At 47.3% G+C, this 22,174-nt stretch overlaps 1 protein-coding gene across 1 annotated transcript in view; it reads right to left on the bottom strand.

Moving 5' to 3' along the window:
- LOC142312560 (guanylate cyclase 2G-like) overlaps nucleotides 1-22,174 on the bottom strand; it is a 63,447-nt gene that overhangs the window by 28,969 nt on the left and 12,304 nt on the right. Inside the window, exons 5-15 of the mRNA XM_075351551.1 lie at nucleotides 18,357-18,481; nucleotides 14,042-14,218; nucleotides 13,265-13,409; nucleotides 13,012-13,147; nucleotides 11,323-11,426; nucleotides 9,934-10,115; nucleotides 6,991-7,122; nucleotides 6,372-6,458; nucleotides 6,087-6,191; nucleotides 4,584-4,655; nucleotides 3,998-4,166 (exon numbers count right to left, since the gene is read on the bottom strand). Of these exons, the coding sequence (XP_075207666.1) occupies nucleotides 3,998-4,166; nucleotides 4,584-4,655; nucleotides 6,087-6,191; nucleotides 6,372-6,458; nucleotides 6,991-7,122; nucleotides 9,934-10,115; nucleotides 11,323-11,426; nucleotides 13,012-13,147; nucleotides 13,265-13,409; nucleotides 14,042-14,218; nucleotides 18,357-18,481 (1,434 nt within the window). The remainder of the gene's footprint in view (nucleotides 1-3,997; nucleotides 4,167-4,583; nucleotides 4,656-6,086; nucleotides 6,192-6,371; nucleotides 6,459-6,990; nucleotides 7,123-9,933; nucleotides 10,116-11,322; nucleotides 11,427-13,011; nucleotides 13,148-13,264; nucleotides 13,410-14,041; nucleotides 14,219-18,356; nucleotides 18,482-22,174) is intronic.

Below are 22,174 nucleotides of genomic sequence, written 5' to 3'. Positions count from 1 at the left end.
TGGTCCATTCTTCTGCACACACTCCTCACATCCTGTATGGAGACACTAGTCCCTGCATTGCTCAGGTGGATTTTGGCCCATTCTTCCGCACACACTCCTCACATCCTGTATGGAGACACTAGTCCCCTGCATTGCTCAGGTGGATTTGGCCCATTCTTCCGCACACACTCCTCACATCCTGTATGGAGACACTAGTCGCCTGCATTGCTCAGGTGGATTTTGGTCCCTTCTTACACACACACTCCTCACATCCTGTATGGAGACACTAGTCGCCTGCATTGCTCAGGTGGATTTTGGCCCATTCTTCCACACACACTCCTCACATCCTGTATGGAGACACTAGTCACCTGCATTGCTCAGGTGGATTTTGGGCCATTCCTCCACACACACTCCTCACATCCTGTATGGAGACACTAGTCGCCTGCATTGCTCAGGTGGATTTTGGTCCCTTCTTACACACACACTCCTCACATCCTGTATGGAGACACTAGTCGCCTGCATTGCTCAGGTGGATTTTGGCCCATTCTTCCACACACACTCCTCACATCCTGTATGGAGACACTAGTCGCCTGCATTGCTCAGGTGGATTTTGGGCCATTCCTCCACACACACTCCTCACATCCTGTATGGAGACACTAGTCGCCTGCATTGCTCAGGTGGATTTTGGTCCATTCTTCCGCACACACTCCTCACATCCTGTATGGAGACACTAGTCGCCTGCATTGCTCAGGTGGATTTTGGCCCATTCTTCCGCACACACTCCTCACATCTTGTATGGAGACACTAGTCACCTGCATTGCTCAGGTGGATTTTGGGCCATTCCTCCGCACACACTCCTCACATCCTGTATGGAGACACTAGTCGCCTGCATTGCTCAGGTGGATTTTGGTCCATTCTTCTGCACACACTCCTCACATCCTGTATGGAGACACTAGTCGCCTGCATTGCTCAGGTGGATTTTGGTCCATTCTTCCACACACACTCCTCACATCCTGTATGGAGACACTAGTCGCCTGCATTGCTCAGGTGGATTTTGGTCCATTCTTCCACACACACTCCTCACATCCTGTATGGAGACACTAGTCTCCTGCATTGCTCAGGTGGATTTTAGCCCATTCTTCCACACACACACTCCTCACATCTTGTATGGAGACACTAGTCACCTGCATTGCTCAGGTGGATTTTGGTCCCTTCTTACACACACACTCCTCACATCCTGTATGGAGACACTAGTCGCCTGCATTGCTCAGGTGGATTTTGGTCCCTTCTTCCACACACACTCCTCACATCCTGTATGGAGACACTAGTTACCTGCATTGCTCAGGTGGATTTTGGTCCATTCTTCCACACACACTCCTTACATCCTGTATGGAGACACTAGTCACCTGCATTGCTCAGGTGGATTTTGGTCCCTTCTTACACACACACTCCTCACATCCCGTATGGAGACACTAGTCGCCTGCATTGCTCAGGGGGATTTTGGCCATTCTTACACACACACTCCTCACATCCTGTATGGAGACACTAGTCACCTGCATTGCTCAGGTGGATTTTAGTCCATTCTTCCACACACACTCCTTACATCCTGTATAGAGACACTAGTCGCCTGCATTGCTCAGGTGGATTTTGGTCCCTTCTTACACACACACTCCTCACATCCCGTATGGAGACACTAGTCACCTGCATTGCTCAGGTGGATTTTAGTCCATTCTTCCACACACACTCCTCACATCCTGCAGGTCCCGGCTCCTTCCATGATCTCGGAGCTTTAGTTCCTTCCAGACATTTTCTATTGGATTCAGCTCCGGTGATCGGCTCGGCCATTCTAGCAGATTTATTTTCTCTTTCCTTGTCTGTGTGTTTGGGATCATTGTCTTGTGAAATGTCCGCCCTCGTTTCATCCTCATCATCCTGGAAGATGGCAGCAGATTTTTATCAGGAATGTCTCCATACATTCGTCTATTCATCCTTCCTTCAATTATATGACGTTCTCCAGTGCCGTCTGCTGAGAATCAGCCGCACACCATGATGTTCCCACATCCACACTTCACTATTGGTGTTTTTGGGTTGATTTGCCTTTTGGCCTCCAAACATGGTGTGTATTATGGCCTCCAAAGAGTTCAGTTTTGATCTCATCTGACCAGACTAATGTTGTGGAGTAAATTTTAAACGCTCTTGAACCTTCCTTTTTTTTTTCAGCAATGGATCCCAGCATGGTGAGCGTGCATACAGGAGCGTGCATACAGGCCATGGAGGAGGGAATGCATTACTTATTCCTTTCTGTGAAACAATTGTACCTGCTGATTCCAGATCTTTCTCTAGCCTCCAGAGGTGTCCTTGGCTCTTGGACAAATCTTATAATTTCACTGATCTATCTGAAGCCTTGTGTGGAGCACCTGGTCGTGGCTGGTTTATTGTGAAATTATGTTCTTTCCGCTTCTGGTTTATGGCCTCAGCAGCGCTCACTGGAACCTTCACCAACTTAGAAATTCATCTGTAACCAATGCAATCAGTATGTTTTGCAACAAACAGGTTGTGAAAGTCTTGACGCAGCTCACTGGTTTTGCACATCATGAGATGTTTCTTGTGAGGCTCCATTGTAATGAGACATCTTTTTATCGTCCATCAGTTGAAACAACTGATAATATTTTCACTAAGTGACAGAATTGCTTTCTAATTACTGATACATTTCAGCTGATGTCAAAACTTTCCACGGCTTTTTGTACCTCTCTTTCTTCATGTATTCAAAACTTTTTCCATGTGGCATTTCCCATTATCACACATCACTTAATTTATGGATATCTATGTGGATTGGATGGGTTGTTACCAATATCTGGTGACAAATTCATATCAATAGCACCTTTAGAAATATAGTTACTTATAAGTATTGAACACGTCACCAATTTTCTTTTACCCTTTGTATATATACTGTAACACAATGTTACACTTCAGGAATGCATTCATTATTATGCTGCTGTAGAAGATAAAACAATCTGTGCTAGCAGAATAGTGAGTGCAGCTCTGGAGTATAATACAGGAGGTAACTTAGGATCAGTAATGTATGTACACAGTGACTGCACCAGCAGAATAGTGAGTGCAGCTCTGGAGTATAATACAGGAGGTAACTCAGGATCAGTAATGTAATGTATGTACACAGTGACTGCACCAGCAGAATAGTGAGTGCAGCTCTGGAGTATAACACAGGAGGTAACTCAGGATCAGTAATGTAATGTATGTACACAGTGACTGCACCAGCAGAATAGTGAGTGCAGCTCTGGAGTATAACACAGGAGGTAACTCAGGATCAGTAATGTAATGTATGCACACAGTGACTGCACCAGCAGAATAGTGAGTGCAGCTCTGGAGTATAATACAGGAGGTAACTCAGGATCAGTAATGTATATACACAGTGACTGCACCAGCAGAATAGTGAGTGCAGCTCTGGAGTATAATACAGGAGGTAACTCCGGATCAGTAATGTAATGTATGTACACAGTGACTGCACCAGCAGAATAGTGAGTGCAGCTCTGGAGTATAATACAGGAGGTAACTCAGGATCAGTAATGTATATACACAGTGACTGCACCAGCAGAATAGTGAGTGCAGCTCTGGAGAATAATACTGGATGTAACTCAGGATCAGTAATGTATGTACACAGTGACTGCACCAGCAGAATAGTGAGTGCAGCTCTGGAGTATAATACAGGAGGTAACTCAGGATCAGTAATGCAATGTATGTACACAGTGACTGCACCAGCAGAATAAAGAGTGCAGCTCTGGAGTATAATACAGGGAGTAACTCAGGATCAGTAATGTAATGTATGTACACAGTGACTGCACCAGCAGAATAGTGAGTGCAGCTCTGAAGTATAATACAGGAGGTAACTCAGGATCAGTAATGTAATGTATGTACACAGTGACTGCACCAGCAGAATAGTGAGTGCAGCTCTGGAGTATAATACATTGGTCTGTGTTGCATTTGTCTCTTTCCTTCCTACCTGAATAGTTGATGTTTTTCGTTGTCAGGTCTCTATACATGGTGCCGTGTGTGAATTCCCATAAAGCAAATCCTGAGAGTTTGACTTGCATGCGACTATCTACCAGGCAATTTGTAGGCTTCAAATTTCCATGAGAGTTCAGGGGGCTGCTGTGCAGAAAACTCATCCCCTGTAACGAGAGAACAATGCAAGGAGGAATGAAAATGTTATCATGTATTCGGGGACACGGCACTGAGGGAGATGGGACTTTATTAAAGGGAACCTGTCACCAGATTTGGCGACTATAAGCCATGGCCACCACCAGTGGGCTCTTATATACAGTTTTCTGGAATGAGGTATATTAGAGCTCACTGGTGGTGGTAGCGGCTTATAGTCACCAAATCTGGTGACAGGTTCCCTTTAATTATGTCATATGCTATTGAATGGTGGATACAGCATATCTCCCACAATGCTGCACAGCCCTGACGCTGCAACCGGTAGCCTGAGGTTATAATTCTCAATATATGAAGGTTTTCCACGGCTGAAGAGCAGCAGGTTAATGGGGGCAGAAACAGAATAAGGTCGGGGCCGATCTCACAATACTCACATTCACAATGTCATGAGCAAAGGAAAGCTTAAACACCCAGTCCAGCTCCACGTCACTATGGTGCAAAACATCCTGCAAATGCAAGAAAACATGATGAGAATTCACCTCTCTATGCTTTCTATTATCTGTCTATTATCATATATTAATCTAATATCTATTTACTTTTCTAGTCTTTTGCCCGGACCATCATGAAGACTTCCCCTCCCCATGATTGTAGATTTTGGGGAAGCTCCCCTGGTTTCCGGCTTCCTTCTACCAACAACATAAACTCTTCCTTCTGTTGCCTCCTTTATGTGTTCATGTTATGTCCGGCTTTGCCCCATTTACTGCCCCTGATATATGACACATTGCCCCCAAATACAGTAATTACCTCCAAAAAAGAGTGCCCCCTATAGACAGTGGCGGATAGATAGAAACCCCAAAATAGTGGAGCCAAACTGTGCCCCATATTGTGGCTCAGACAGAAGTGGTGACTCAGCGATTGTGTCCCCCACATTAACAGCATCATTTGTACCCTATAGAGTGAATGTGCCCATAACCATGGCTGGTGCCCCATTATATTCTGCATTGTAGCACTTTTACGCCATATATATGGTGCGCACTTTGTGCTCCGATGCAGTAATAATCCTACACCGTAATAAGCCCACCTATGTAAGGATTTGAAAAGGAAAAATATCTCCTTTGTGGCTCTTTGAAAGCAAAAATTATATTTTTGTGCCCTCCCCCCCAAAAAAAACTAGTGCCTACACAAGCCCCATTTCTGCCTTCCTCACACATAAGAGCTTATCTTTCTGCACATAGAAAGTATTAAAACAGACTTTGGCTCCCATTGTTCTCCGAAAAGAAACACTGCTCCCAACGAGTCTCCAAAATGTAATAATGTTACCTGTGTCCCCAAAACAGAACTACCAGCCGCTCTGCCCCACACACTTACATGCCCAAGTTTGTGCCCCTTAGTTCCCACCTTTGTGCCCCTTAGTCCCTACCTTTGTGCCTCTTAGTCCCCACTTTTGTGCCCCTTAGTCCCTACCTTTGTGCCTCTTAGTCCCCACTTTTGTGCCCCTTAGTCCCTACCTTTGTGCCTCTTAGTCCCCACTTTTGTGCCCCTTAGTTCCCACCTTTGTGCCCCTTAGTCCCTACCTTTGTGCCCCTTAGTCCCCACTTTTGTGCCCCTTAGTTCCCACCTTTGTCCCCACCTTTGAACTACCAGCCGCTCTGCACCACACACTTACATGCCCAAGTTTGTGCCCCTTAGTCCCTACCTTTGTGCCTCTTAGTCCCCACTTTTGTGCCCCTTAGTTCCCACCTTTGTGTCCCTTAGTCCCCACCTTTGTGTCCCTTAGTCCCCACCTTTGTGCCCCTTAGTTCCCACCTTTGTCCCCACCTTTGTGCCCCTTAGTTCCCACCATTATCCCCACCTTTGTGTCCCTTAGTTCCCACCTTTGTGCCCCTTAGTTCCCACCTTTGTGCCCACCTTTGTGTCCACCTTTGTGCCCCTCATACCTTCAGACTCCCCTTCTTGCAGTATTGGGTCACAACACAAACATTGGGGGGTTCAATGCAGACACCAAAGAAAGTGTTGAGGTTTTCGTGCTTCAGCTCCCGGATCTGGAACGTGACGGCCTCAGTTTTAGAATTTGTAAATATTAAACTGTTACAAATTGTCACTGATTCAAGAGAAGGTTCTTAAAGGGACAGGCACCGGGAAAGGTTCTGATTCTGTCCATGTCACAATAATGTATCAGTAATTAGTAACAGGAAATTACAGAAAATACTGAAAATTCTCACCAAACGGAATTCCTTCAGGACAGACGGCTTCCTGACTCGCATTGCAGCTGTGTGGTCAGTGACATACTTCAGGGCAATATTATTACCCTACAATACATGAATAATGATTTTATTGTATCGTATCCTCCAGTCACATCCACAGCGGACGACAAAAATCACCTGACTACAACAGGAACTCTGGAGGTGGCTAGAGGATAAGATACAATGTAAGAGCAGAATAGTGAGTGCAGCTCTGGAGGTGGCTAGCGGATAAGATACAGTGTAAGAGCAGAATAGTAACTGCAGTTCTGGAGGATAAAACACAATGTAACAGCAGAATAGTGACTGCAGCTCTAGAGGTGACTAGAAGATAACACACAATGTAAGAGCAGGACAGCAACCACAGCTTTGGAGGTGATTGGAGGATAAAACACAATGTAACAGCAGAATAGTGACTATAGCTCTGTAGGTGAATGGAGAATAAGACATGATGTAACAGCAGAATAGTGAGTGCAGCTCTGGAGGTGACTGGAGGATAAGACATGACGTAACAGCAGAATAGTGATTGCAGCTCTGGAGGATAAGAGATGATGTACTAAGATGATTCCACAATGCCAGATGAGGAGAGATTAGTGGTTACCTGGTACACACCGATGGTGGAGTAGAAGCGGTCTTTCCCTTGCCTGTCGGTGAACGTGCAGCTCTGATTGCTGGAAATGACGGCGCTGGATCCCAGACTCCCCGCTCTTTTGGACGGGGTACTGGAGGGTGTCTGTGGAAAGCAGAAAGGTGGCACAAGTGCAAATAAACGTCCGGGTACCCAACAGTCAGAACGCTGAATAAAGCTTCCCCCAACCTTAGAAGGAAGGAGAGGGGGGGTCTCGCCCCTCTCCCCCCATAACATGAGCTTCTGCCCCCTCTACACCAGCATCAGAGGTTACATGGGACACACAAGCCATAGCTGTAACCAAAGCCACCGGCACAACCCGGAGCGATGGGCGGATCGTGTATTATCTGTACAGGGCCCAGTGTACGGAGAGTCAGAGCTGGGGGATACTGAACACAGTACACGTCTGTAACATTCGGACCCCAATATTCAGGAAAGCCGAATGTTTCTCAGAGGTCAGTACAAGACGAGTAAGGCTATGTGCCCACGGGACCTTGTTTCTGCGGATTTTGCCGCGGAAAACCGGCGGATTTTTCTGGATTTTCCACATAAATCCGCAAGTTTTAGCATGTACAGTCACTCCCCATGTTATCCTATGGGACATGGGGAGTGCTGTGTCCACGCTGCGGAAAGTGCGGCTGCCGACCATGCTGCGTATGTAGGTATCCGCATGTATAATTGCATGTCAATTATTCATGCGGAATTACCTGCGGATGTCCCGGCCCTCCGCTATGGAGATACGAGGCCGGGACGTCCGCAGGTAAGCCGCATGAATGTCCGCATGTTTCCCGCAGCTATTCTGCTGGAATCTAGCAGCTAAAAATAGCTGCGGACGCCGGCGGGCAGCTGCAGGAAACATGCGCTCGTACGTACATCCGCAGGTACGAGCGCCCGTGGGCACATAGCAGACTCATCCCAGATAAGTGCATCTACACAGACACTAAACTAACAGGAAGTCATGGGAAACCATAAGAAAGCAGAATAGTGAGTGCAGCTCTAGAGTATAATACAGGATGTAATTCAGGATCAGTAATGTATGTACACAGTAACTACACCAACAGAATAGTGAGTGCAGCTCTGGAGTATAATACAGGAGGTAACTCAGGATCAGTAATGTAATGTATGTACACAGTGACTGCACCAACAGAATAGTGAGTGCAGATCTGGAGTATAATACAGGAGGTAACTCAGGATCAGTAATGTAATGTATGTACACAGTGACTGCACTAGCAGAATAGTGAGTGCAGATCTGGAGTATAATACAGGAGGTAACTCAGGATCAGTAATGTAATGTATGTACACAGTGACTGCACCAACAGAATAGTGAGTGCAGATCTGGAGTATAATACAGGAGGTAACTCAGGATCAGTAATGTAATGTATGTACACAGTGACTGCACCAACAGAATAGTGAGTGCAGATCTGGAGTATAATACAGGAGGTAACTCAGGATCAGTAATGTATGTACACAGTGACTGCACCAGCAGAATAGTGAGTGCAGCTCTGGAGTATAATACAGGAGGTAACTCAGGATCAGTAATGTATGTACACAGTGACTGCACCAGCAGAATAGTGAGTGCAGCTCTGGAGTATAATACAGGAGGTAACTCAGGATCAGTAATGTAATGTTTGTACACAGTGACTGCACCAGCAGAATAGTGAGTGCAGCTCTGGAGTATAATACAGGAGGTAACTCAGGATCAGTAATGTAATGTGTTGTGAATGTCATCTGAGTGGGTGCTGGTGTGGAGCTCCCTCTTGTGGCCAGGAATGGTAATGAAGCTGTGTCTGAATTTGTGACTCAGAAATGTGTTGCAGTTAACTGGGAATTTAGGAAGTCTAATTGCAGGTCAGCCTAATGTATTTAGAGGAGCATTTTCTGCCTGGCGGCCGCTGGTGATGCATGTTTTCTGGCTGCTTCTGAAGATGGCTGGGAGTTTTCTCTTCAGTTTCTCCCATTTCTTCTCTGACTGAATCTACTCCAGATAAGTTTGCTGGTTTCTGTGCTTAATTGCTGAAATTGCACTTAAGGTTGTTTCTGTTTATTCCATTTGGTCCTGTATTTGGTTTCTTGTATGTGAAAATGTGTATTTCTGCTTTTGTGAGCAGGGCAGTTTCTCCAGCAAAAAAGGGATCTTGCTCCCTGTTCATGTTTGGATTATTTGCACTGTAGAATACTGTTTGTTCTGTGATTTTGTTTCTTCCCATTATATCTGCAGTTCACTTGAAAGTGTCTGGCACAAGAGTACCTGATATAGTGGGGAAAGACCCAGTGGTCTTAGTATTTTTTTTTCCTATCAGGAGTTTGTTATTTTTTTGCAGGGTTTTTTGCTGGCCGCAATCAGTTATCTGTCCTGTCATATCGTATCATCGGGCCTAGGATTCCTCATTTCTATCTTTGAGGTGTAGCACGTTTCTCCAGCAGTGACGAAGTATCTAGGTTTGTTAGGAACATCCCACTGCTACTTCTAGAGTTGTCTGATAGATAGGGATTGCGGTCAACTTAGTTTCCAACTACTCTTGTGGTTTTGTTTTTTCTTGATTAGTGGGATTTTTTGTGATCATCCACGGTTACCAGATCATAACAGTAATGTATGTACACAGTGACTGCACCAGCAGAATAGTGAGTGCAGCTCTGGAGTATAATACTGGAGGTAGCTCAGGATCAATAATGTAATGTATGTACACAGTGACTGCACCAGCAGAATACTGAGTGCAGCTTTGGAGGATAATACAGGAGGTAACTCAGGATCAGTAATGTAATGTATGTACACAGTGACTGCACCAGCAGAATAGTGAGTGCAGCTCTGGAGGATAATACAGGAGGTAACTCAGGATCAGTAATGTAATGTATGTACACAGTGACTGCACCAGCAGAATAGTGAGTGCAGCTCTGGGGTATAATACAGGATGTAACCCTGATTTCTCTCACCTTGTTGTCTTTAAGAATGGAAATTTCTTCATATTTAATTAGCCACCAAGAATCGTTGTTAAATTGAGTCTTAATTTTTCCCTTCTGAACCAGGAGGTAAAACACAAACATGAGCCCGGCCACAGCAGTGACGATGAGAGTGATGATTAGTGCAAGAACAGGAATGTCTGCAACAACCAAGCATGTACAGGGTTAATTACGCAATGTTATCGTCAGTCAGATTTAGGATTGTGTTTTTAGTGATTTTCCCACATTTTTAATATTTACAGATTCCATAATAAAAGGGTCTGTATCGCAGGACGGGTGCAGAGCAAATGTGGTGCCAATATCCAAAAAGATGACAAAATCTGACCCTGGTAATTATAGGCCGGTAATATTAACCTCTACTGGGGGTAAAATCCTTAGAGATGCCATCCTGGAGGATTTCAAGAAGAATAACCTCATGGCCCAGTATCAGCATGGGTTTATGAGGGATCGGTCCTGTCAGACTCATCTGATCAGCTTCTATGAGGAGGTAAGTTCCAGACTGGACCACGGAAATGCAGTGGATGTTGTCTATATGGATTTTTCAAAGGTGTCTGATACAGTGCCACAGAAAAGGAGGGTACATAAAATGAGAATAATGGGAATAGAGGAAAATATGTGTAACTGGATTAAGAACTGGCTCAGTGATAGGAAACAAAGGAAAGTTATTAATGGAACACACTCTGACTGGGTCACAGGTATCAGTGGGTTATCACAGGGGTCAGTATTGGGCCCTCTTCTGTTTAACATATTTATTAATGACCTTGTAGGGAGCATTAAGAGTTGAATTACAATATATTCAGATGATACTAAACTCTGTAAAGTAATTAATACAAAGGAGGATAATTTAATATTACAGAAGGACTTATGTAAGCCGGAGGCTTGGGCTGAGAAATGGCAATGGAAGTTTAGTGTGGATAAATGTAAGGTCATGCACTTTAGCAGAGAAAATAAAATGTATAATTATGTATTTAGTTGTAAAACCCCGGGTAAAACTGTCACTGAGAAAGACTTTGGTATATGGGTGGACGGCAAACACAACCGTACTGACCAGTGTCAGGCAGCTGCTGCCAAGGCTAATAAAATAATGGGATGCATTAAAAGAGGCTGAGATAGTCCTGAGAAGAACGTGATTGGTGCGATATGACCACTGATGGGGATCTGAGATTGTGCAATCACTGCCTTTCTGCATTTATTAAAGAGCCGGTCACGCTTGAGGCACAGAGCATCGACCAAACATTGTTTATGACATTAGTTGCTGAATAGTAAAAGTTTATTATAAATCTGCCCATATCTGGTGTAATGTCTGGATACTATTATACTGTGGAGGGGGAAAGGGGGTGTACTTACTAGTTAGGGTTACTTTGCAAAGCTCATTGAAGAATTCACAGTCCGGCCTGTCTTTAGGACGAGTCGCTCCCGGCCAGTTGATCTGGGAGAAGGCGCTTGTGGGGCTAAAGGGACAACAGATCAGTACGGTCAGCTCATCATCAGATTACAGGTTAGGCTTCTAGGGCGCCCCCTGTCTGCAGCTGAGTGTGGTGCAATCCACACATGACCATGGCAAGCCTGCAGGGGGACCCATAACATTAACGCTTCATGTAAAACATCAAGAATGTGATAGCTTCAGCAGCTGCATATGATTTAGGCAATTTGAAAATACTAGGACAATGGCTGCAGAGGCTGAGCACTGTATACACTGATATATATACTGCTGCACTGCCCTTTACATGCAATATGTGCACTATTTATCAATATTCATCCAGTAGGAAAACTGAAGTCTGTGGGGAGCCTGTAGGGAGCATAAAACTACTGGATTTATTTAGGGATAAATCAAAAGATTAAAATTTGATTAAGAAGGAACTAATGCGTTTTCAGTACAGTACTTGGATCTTCGTAAGGTTCATGTCCTGTTCACTACGGTTTCCAGTATTTTTTGGCGGTAAACCAAGGATCAGGAGGTCGGCAAATAGGATATTTTAAAAACTTAGCTTTAAATAAAAAAAAAATTGCATACAAGATTTCAATCACTATTTATATTGGAATTATTTATATTGGCAGTGTACAGCACTATTTATATTGGCAGTGTATAGCACTATTTATATTGGTACTGTATAGCACTATTTATATTGGTACTGTATAGCACTATTTATATTGCCACTTTATAGCACTATTTATATTAGCACTGTATAGCACTATTTATATTGGCAGTGTATAGGACTATTTATATTGGCACTGTATAGCACTATTTATTTTGGAACCTAGCCAGCTGTCCTGTCATAGTAATATTCCAGCAACCAATCCAAAAGTTCCTATATAAGGAGCAGTCATATCAGCAATCAATAAAGCAGAAGACATATAGGAAAGATACGTGTGTGTGTCTTTACTTTTTTGTCTCTTCCACGGTATAGCTGGTCCAATTCTTGACTCTATTTGAGTGAGAAAGCTTCTTGTCTCTGACAATTTGGAGGCCCCAGCGAGATATCACATTTTTCTCTTTGAATTTTGTCCTGGACTAAACAAATTAACTGCATCCTATCCTGAACAGAAAACAAAATCCCTGGGGTAAGTGAGCTTTTGACTCACAGATAATTTCTCTCCGGGAGGAAGGGATGGCAGATTAGTGTCAGTCTAGGGTGAAGAGTAACGGGGGAAATCAAATCCTCAGGTACAAAATATTTGTTAACTGTTACTTGTCTGTGTATGTTGGATATCTGTGTATGTGTATATATATATATAATATATATATATATATATATATATATATATATATATATATATATATATATATATTATTGCTGTGTGTGTTATTAGTTTACTGCATTTTTTATGATACATTTTATCTGGGCACTGTAGGGCATTAATTGTTTTGCCACTATTAGCACTATTTATCTGTGAGTTACCATTGTATAACTACTGTATATGCTGTACATATAGGAAATTATTAGGAAGAAAAGCACAGATCCTGAGCCATGTGTGGATGATATTAGGAAGGGGGTCGCACACTTTTTACTTTGTAGTGTGCAGATATGGAGGTACCTGATTTCTCTCTTGTAGCTGTCGTATTGTAGAACGGGCACAAAGCGCGGCATGTCGCCAACCAGCTGCAGGTCATAGATGGAGTAATCGATGAAGCGCTCTCCGTTCTCGTCAATGCTCAGCAGCCCGGTCACCCCTACACAGCCAGACAGCATAGGAGTATCTGAGACCATATCAGTCCATGTAGTCTACACATATCTCCCCAATGCTGAGGCTCAGACGACAAGTTGCTCACCGCCTGCCATCTCCTTACCATACAGCTGCGTCTCATTGTATCCTCTAAGGCTTTCCACCAAGGCTCGTCCATCCGTGATACTTCGCCCCCGCTTTAGCATTTCCCGCAAACCCAAGGCATATACCAAGACGGAATCATGGAGATAAGCGGCGTATGGGCTAATCTGCAACACAATGCAAGCAGTTAGCATTTTCTATATATGGAGACTTGGCGATGTTCACATGTAAAGTTACAGGCGTTCAAAGTATACAAGGTTTTCGAGTGGAAAATGCTCCATTTTTGGAAGATTTTTGAAGAGCTTTTCCCTGAAGGGTAAGGCTGTGTGCACATGGAGTCTTTTAGCTGAGGTTTCAGAGAAGAAACTAAGTGGAGATTTAAAGGTTTTGAAGACTTTTGAGATTTGAAGTTTTTGCTCCTCAAAAACGTCTTCCGTGCCCATGGCCGTATTTTCAGTGTTTTGTTTGGATTGTGTCTAATTTAGAAGTTTATGCTTTAAAATAGTGACATGAACTGTTATTTTTCTTTCAAGGAATTGTTCAGAATCTTTTCAGGAAATGAAAAACTCCAAAAAACTCCTCATATGAACAGCATCCAAGATGAACACTGTATGTAGGATTTTTGGAAGGTTTGGTACCTGCGCTCATAAGTGTTAGCAATTCAGATAATTACTACCAATTTACTAACCAGTGCAATCATTGAAGGACTATTGGAACTGCTGATTTGCTGGAATGAATAGCAGTGTTGCCCCCTTCTGCCTGCAGTGTGTAATTACAGATTTGTAGGCCGTTTAGGTACCTGGTCCTCCGCCTCAATCTCGCTGTAGAATGGGGGACCCTTCAGCTTCTCGTAGACCTGCTTCATGAAGGACATGTAACTATAAGAGGAGTTCAACGCTATCATGAGAACGGCTTCATACGCCCGGACAATCGTCTCATTCTTTTCATTGATCAGGGTGTCCTTCCAAAAAACATCCTAAAAACAAATATTCAGTGCGGTAATAAGAGTCTTACTGAGTGAAGAGAAATCAGAACAACAAGACTAAAGATATGAAGAATGAATGATACTCGACCAACGTAGTAATCATAGATGTGCACTTGTAACATTGTAAAATATATTTTTCATCAGTTGTAGAATAATAAGGGGTACTTTGCACACAGAGATAAATCTGCGGCAGATCTGTGGTTGCAGTGAAATTGTGGACAATCAGTGCCAGGTTTGTGGCTGTGTACAAATTGAATAATATGTCCACAATTTCACTGCAACCACAGATCTGCCAAAGATTTATCTGTGTGTGCAAAGTAGCCCTTAGGCCTCTGCCACACTCACGTGAATTTCACGCACGTGCCGAGAGACACGTATTTTCCCTGCGTGTTGCGTGCAGGTAAGTACGTGTCTCTGGTACGTGCGTGACACGTGTGTTCTACGTGTGCTATCCGCGATAGCACACGTAGAATCAGTAATTATTATACTCACCTGGTCCTTCCTGCTGCCGCGCTACTGTCCGTGGTGCTGATCCTCGGTCTCCAGCCCTCCCGTCTCCCCGCTGCTGCTGCTGGCAGGCAGTGAAGTGAATATTCTATGAGATTAATGAGCGGCGGTCGGCAGCAAGAGGCAGCAGCGGCAGAGACAGGAGGGCTGGAGAAGGTGAGTAAATGTTTTGTTTTTTTTCACTGACATGTGTGTTTTCTCCGGCGCGTGTCACACGGGACCGCATCCACACTACACCCGTGTGGTACGGGTGCGGGCCGTGTAACACCCGTGCTGCCGGAGAAAACACTGACATGTCAGCGCTTTGAAAATCGCACACACGTACAAACGCACACGGACACACGTTCCGTGTGGTTTTACGTGTGTGTGCCTGCTACAATAGGGTAGCATTGGTTAAAGTGTCTCCGTGCCGCCGGTACGTGTAAAAAATGACAAACACGTGCCGGAGGCACGGATGTGTGGCGCAGGCCTTAGGCTGCTTTCACACATCAGTTTTTTGCCATCAGGCACAATCCAGCAAAAACATGAAAAAACGGATCCGGCGTCTGTTGCCGCCGGATTCATTTTTCCCCCCATAGACTTCTATTAGCTCCGGATTGTGCCGGATGGCCTTGCGTTCCAAACAGCTTTTGCCGGATCAGGCAAAATTTGATTGTCCGGTGGCCGGATGGAACATTGAAGTGAACATTTTTTGTCTCCCGCAAAAAAAGGTATCGTTCCGGCACCGTACGTCGCGTTTTATAATGGAAGCTTATAGACGTTGTATCTGGCGTAATACGGCAAAAAACGGATTATGGCCGCCGGATCCGTTTTTTTTAACTGAGCATGCTCAGTATCACACCGGATCTGTCAAAAAACTGAAGGAACTGATGGAAAAAACTAATGCAACTGATCAGTTTTTTCGCCGGATCCGTCGCATCAGTTTTTTCGCCGGATTGTGCCTGATGGCAAAAAACTGATGTGTGAAAGCAGCCTAACCACAACAGTCACTCAGTGGCAGATATACCACATGTGCAGCCAGTGCAGCTGCACCGGGGCCCAGAGGTGAATGGGGGCCCATGCAGGGCGGATTGTAAAGAGGGCAATCTGGCCTGACGTTTGGAGTCCGAGGCTTCGGGGGGCCCATGGCCAGATTGCCCTTATTTATAAGCTGTGCGCTAGGCAGGTAGCGATCCTGCTGCACAGTACAGTTTTTCTTCTTTTGACTTAGTGGGAGACTCCTCTCCATTATTAATCCCTGGGCTTGATGTCAGCTGATACTGTACGCCTGATATCAACCCAAAAAAATAAAATTGGAGCATCTAATCTGATGCTTCACTTCTGGGGCAGCTGCAGGCTGCTATTTTTTGGCTGGGAACTCCTGCCTGAGTCATCTTTGGGTAAGTAGTTCATGCATTTTCCCCATGTGTCCTCCTTGTGTTGTCTTTAGTGGTTGGTGGGTTTGACGAAGAGCTCATCCCATCCGTTCCCTATTTAGGGCTCAGCACCAGGGATATCTATGGTCAGGTATCCTACTCGGTGCATAAGTGCGGAAGCTATCTAGGGCGGTGAAGTACACCAGGGGTCCGCAGTAGCTTTGGTCAGGGGTCACCGTCTTACCGTTCCCTAGACACAGGATTTCCCTTCCTTTTTGCCGCTTACTTGGTACTTCCCCGTACCTAGTGTGACCGGCAGTTCATATCCCAAAACAATAAATAGTTCAAAAGCAGTTGGAGCGTTGGAATCAGTACATATATCCTTCATCAATATTATAATCAACACTTCTGATCATACAAACATTGATTATTGTGATAACTATATAATGTCCCATTGATCATGTGTATAATAATCAAACATTTTATCCCCAATTCAATGACATTTTCTCAGTACAGTGACAGTGGAAATGTTTCTACAATACTTTATAACTTGATTTATGGACATTTATGGTGTCATTTATTTGCCTGTTGGATTGGATGGGTTGTTACTGACATCTGGTGAGAAAGATTTGTCAGAATCTACCATAATTACATATATTAAAAGTACAACTTTATCATATTCATTGAAAATAATCTCACAGAAATGTAGACACACACTTATCTTGTAGGCGTATTCAGGATATCATCCCCATGGATACTTTTTCAGATGGTACAATTACCAAACCAAGGTATTCCTGGAAGGTGTAAAAAAGGAAATCTCCCAAGCTCGACGCGTTTCCCCCCACCTATATGTTGTGTTTCATCAGGAGGCCAGGATAAGACACAATCGCCATCATTCCCTGGAACTGCACATATGACAGGAGGAGTTACCAGTGCTGCACGTGTAGCAAACACGCCATCCTGGTACTCCGACACGGTAACTTTATGTGGCCTGTGGCTTTACTTAACCTTTTTGGACAAGATGGCATAGATTGCTTTATATTTATGTGTTGGTCCAGCTTGTTTATATTTGATAGGGAGTTTAGGCACATTTGTCTGAGGGCCACCCGCCGTGGAATGGGGGCACCTCATGAACCCTAGGGTGCGTACAACTGTTATATCTCCATTGATAGGTAGGGGACAGCGTTCTCCTGGGGATCACTTAGTATATCTGTCCCCATTATATGCATATGGTTTAGGATAATTGGTTACCCCGTTATACTATCTAATGGGGGTCTTCCTATACTTTGTATCTGGGGTATTCTATGTTGTATCTTCTTGTATTTGTGCGTCTACATTCCTGTGAGATATTGCCATTACTTTAAATGAATTTAATAAAGTTGTACTTTTAATGTATGTAATTTAGGTAGATTCTGTCAGACATTTGGCTTCACTGCCTTTTGTTCATCCCTTTTTGAGAAGGTCATGTCCATAGCACCTTAGAAATAGATTTATTTGGAAAACTGGTGATGTGTTCAATACTTATTTCACCTGCATTTTTTTATTTACATATTTTTTGTACTTTTTCAGGTGGAATCTGCTTGGAAAAGATGATTTTTCATATAAACTTAGTTGGAATATAAACACTTAAGTGTGTATTGATGAAAATATCCCCAGCTTTGTATGAGGGGAGGGCACTGACATAAGGGGGGGATTCAGGAAACAGTTCATCGTCAGCTGGAATCTTAAAGTTGCAATTTTTTTTGTGCAACAAGATCTTTTGCAAGCTTTGGAGTTTTAATGGAAACTGCAGAACTTCACAGGAAAGTGATCTGGTCTTTAGGAGAGGATGGACGGATTCTGATAATGTAGTTAGAATGTAGAATATAGGGGCTGATGTGACCCAGGACCGGAGCACAATTTAGGACTTTAGCGCATAATCACCCAAAAAAATGCACCAAATTGAGAGGATGAAACTTAATGAATTTGCTGCATTGAACGTCTGGACTTTGAAACAAAAGCTAAGAAAACTGCAGCTGGTGACATTAGGAGGCAACAGAACACCTGATGCTGCGTCTTCACAGGTGTGTCTGGAGCCGCTTAATTTTGTATCGGGAAGTGATCAGGCATGATGCTGTGTTGGCAGATACAATATCAGCGGTATGCTGAAGTGAGCAGCATCGGGAGCCCCCTTTAAGACCCTCTTCTGAGCCAAACTGCATTTCTTTTATCTAGGCCCCATTCTGCAGCTTTCCACATTGTGTCCTGTATGAAAGGATTGGACTCACCAGAAATCCGCTGACTTCAAACTGCTGCATCATGATGAAGACAAAATGTCCATCTATCAACCCCTGTTTTTCTGCTTCCAGCAGGATCAGTCTGGAGTCCTCAGAATTTGCCACAAGTACGATGACTGGAAGAGAGAAAGATAACATAAGGCGCAGTTCACACCTGCAAATCACCATAGTGCTGTACACAGCGCTCTGAGCCGACGGTCTCCCCAGTGCTGCTTGCTCCCCCTCACAGGCAGAAGCTGCAGCTGCATCCCCTCACTCCCCCATCATCCCCTCACTCCCCCATCATCCCCCTCGCTCCCCCATCATCCCCCTCACTCCCCCATCATCCCCCTCGCTCCCCCATCATCCCCCTCGCTCCCCCATCATCCCCCTCGCTCCCCCATCATCCCCCTCGCTCCCCTATCATCCCCCCTCACTCCCTCATCATCCCCCTCACTCCCCCATCATCCCCCTCGCTCCCCCATCATCCCCCTCGCTCCCCCATCATCCCCTCGCTCCCCCATCATCCCCTCGCTCCCCCATCATCCCCCCTCACTCCCTCATCATCCCCCTCACTCCCCCATCATCCCCCCTCACTCCCTCATCATCCCCCTCACTCCCCCATCATCCCCCTCGCTCCCCCATCATCCCCCTCGCTCCCCCATCATCCCCCTCGCTCCCCCATCATCCCCTCGCTCCCCCATCATCCCCCCTCACTCCCTCATCATCCCCCTCACTCCCCCATCATCCCTCTCACTCCTCAATCATCCCCCTCGCTCCCCCATCATCACCCTCACTCCCCCATCATCCCCCTCACTCACCCATCATCACCCTCACTCCCCCATCATCCCCCTCACTCCCTCATCATCCCCCTCACTCCCCCATCATCCCCCTCACTCCCCCATCATCCCCCTCACTCCCCCATCATCCCCCTCACTCCCCCATCATCCCCCTCACTCCCCCATCATCCCCCTCACTCCCCCATCATCCCCCTCACTCCCCCATCATCCCCCTCACTCACCCATCATCACCCTCACTCCCCCATCATCCCCCTCACTCCCTCATCATCCCCCTCACTCCCCCATCATCCCCCTCACTCCCCCATCATCCCCCTCACTCACCCATCATCACCCTCACTCCCCCATCATCCCCCTCACTCCCTCATCATCCCCCTCACTCCCCCATCATCCCCCTCACTCCCCCATCATCCCCCTCACTCCCCCATCATCCCCCTCACTCACCCATCATCCCCCTCACTCACCCATCATCCCCCTCGCTCCCCCATCATCCCCTCGCTCCCCCATCATCCCCCTCACTCCCCCATCATCCCCCTCACTCCCCCATCATCCCCCTCACTCCCCCATCATCCCCCTCACTCCCCCATCATCCCCCTCACTCCCCCATCATCCCCCTCACTCACCCATCATCCCCCTCACTCCCCCATCATCCCCTCGCTCCCCCATCATCCCCCTCGCTCCCCCATCATCCCCCTCCCTCACCCATCATCCCCCTCGCTCCCCCATCATCCCCCTCGCTCCCCCATCATCCCCCTCACTCCCCCATCATCCCCCTCACTCCCCCATCATCCCCCTCACTCCCCCATCATCCCCCTCACTCACCCATCATCCCCCTCACTCCCCCATCATCCCCCTCACTCCCTCATCATCCCCCTCACTCACCCATCATCCCCCTCACTCCCCCATCATCCCCCTCACTCACCCATCATCCCCCTCGCTCCCCCATCATCCCCCTCGCTCCCCCATCATCACCCTCACTCCCCCATCATCCCCCTCACTCCCCCATCATCCCCCTCACTCCCCCATCATCCCCCTCACTCCCCCATCATCCCCCTCACTCCCCCATCATCCCCCTCACTCACCCATCATCCCCTCGCTCCCCCATCATCCCCCTCGCTCCCCCATCATCCCCCTCCCTCACCCATCATCCCCCTCGCTCCCCCATCATCCCCCTCGCTCCCCCATCATCCCCCTCACTCCCCCATCATCCCCCTCACTCCCCCATCATCCCCCTCACTCCCCCATCATCCCCCTCACTCACCCATCATCCCCCTCACTCCCCCATCATCCCCCTCACTCCCTCATCATCCCCCTCACTCACCCATCATCCCCCTCACTCCCCCATCATCCCCCTCACTCACCCATCATCCCCCTCGCTCCCCCATCATCCCCCTCGCTCCCCCATCATCACCCTCACTCCCCCATCATCCCCCTCACTCACCCATCATCACCCTCACTCCCCCATCATCCCCCTCACTCCCTCATCATCCCCCTCACTCCCCCATCATCCCCCTCACTCCCTCATCATCCCCCTCACTCCCCCATCATCCCCCTCACTCCCCCATCATCCCCCTCACTCCCTCATCATCCCCCTCACTCCCCCATCATCCCCCTCACTCCCCCATCATCCCCCTCACTCCCCCATCATCCCCCTCACTCCCTCATCATCCCCCCTCACTCCCCCATCATCCCCCTCACTCACCCATCATCCCCCTCACTCCCCCATCATCCCCCCTCACTTCCCCATCATCCCCCTCACTCACCCATCATCCCCCTCACTCCCCCATCATCCCCCCTCACTTCCCCATCATCCCCCTCACTCCCCCATCATCCCCCTCACTCCCCCATCATCCCCCTCACTCCCCCATCATCCCCCTCACTCCCCCATCATCCCCCCTCACTGCCCCATCATCCCCTCACTCCCCCATCATCCCCCCTCACTCCCCATCATCCCGTCACTCCCCCATCATCCCCCTCACTCCCCCATCATCCCCCTCACTCCCCCATCATCCCCTCACTCCCCCATCATCCCCCTCACTCCCCCATCATCCCCCTCACTCCCCCATCATCCCCCCTCACTCCCCCATCATCCCCCCTCACTCCCCCATCATCCCCTCACTCCCCATCATCCCGTCACTCCCCCATCATCCCCCTCACTCCCCCATCATCCCCCTCACTCCCCATCATCCCCACACTCCCCCAACATCCCCCCTCACTTCCCCATCATCCACCTCACTCCCCCATCATCCCCCTCACTCCCCCATCATCCCCCTCACTTCCCCATCATCCCCCTCACTTCCTCATCATCCCCCTCTCTTCCCCATCATCCACTCACTTCCACATCATCCCCCTCACTCCCCATCATCCCCCTCACTCCCCCATCATCCCCCTCACTTCCTCATCATCCCCCTCTCTTCCCCATCATCCCCTCACTCCCCCAACATCCCCCTCACTCCCCCATCATCCCCCTCAATCCCCCATCATCCCCCTCACTTCCCCATCATCCCCCTCACTCCCCCATCATCCCCTCACTCCTCCATCATCCCCCCACACTTCCCCATCATCCCCTCACTCCCCCATCATCCCCCTCACTTCCTCATCATCCCCCTCTCTTCCCCATCATCCCCTCACTCCCCCATCATCCCCCTCACTCCCCCATCATTCCCCTCACTCCCCCATCATCCCCCTCACTCCCCCATCATCCCCCTTGCTCCCCCATCATCCCCCTCACTCCCCCATCATCCCCCTCACTTCCCCATCATCCCCCTCACTCCCCCCATCATCCCCCTCGCTCCCCCATCATCCCCCTCGCTCCCCCATCATCCCCCTCGCTCCCCCATCATCCCCCTCGCTCCCCCATCATCCCCCTCGCTCCCCCATCATCCCCCTCGCTCCCCCATCATCCCCCTCGCTCCCCCATCATCCCCCTCGCTCCCCCATCATCCCCCTCGCTCCCCCATCATCCCCCTCACTCACCCATCATCCCTCTCACTCACCCATCATCCCTCTCACTTCCCCATCATCCCCCTCACT

This window comes from Anomaloglossus baeobatrachus, chromosome 5 (assembly GCF_048569485.1).
Source record: "Anomaloglossus baeobatrachus isolate aAnoBae1 chromosome 5, aAnoBae1.hap1, whole genome shotgun sequence".
In the NCBI taxonomy this organism is placed as follows: Eukaryota; Metazoa; Chordata; class Amphibia; order Anura; family Aromobatidae; genus Anomaloglossus; species Anomaloglossus baeobatrachus.
This window is presented reverse-complemented; position numbering and strand designations above follow the sequence as displayed.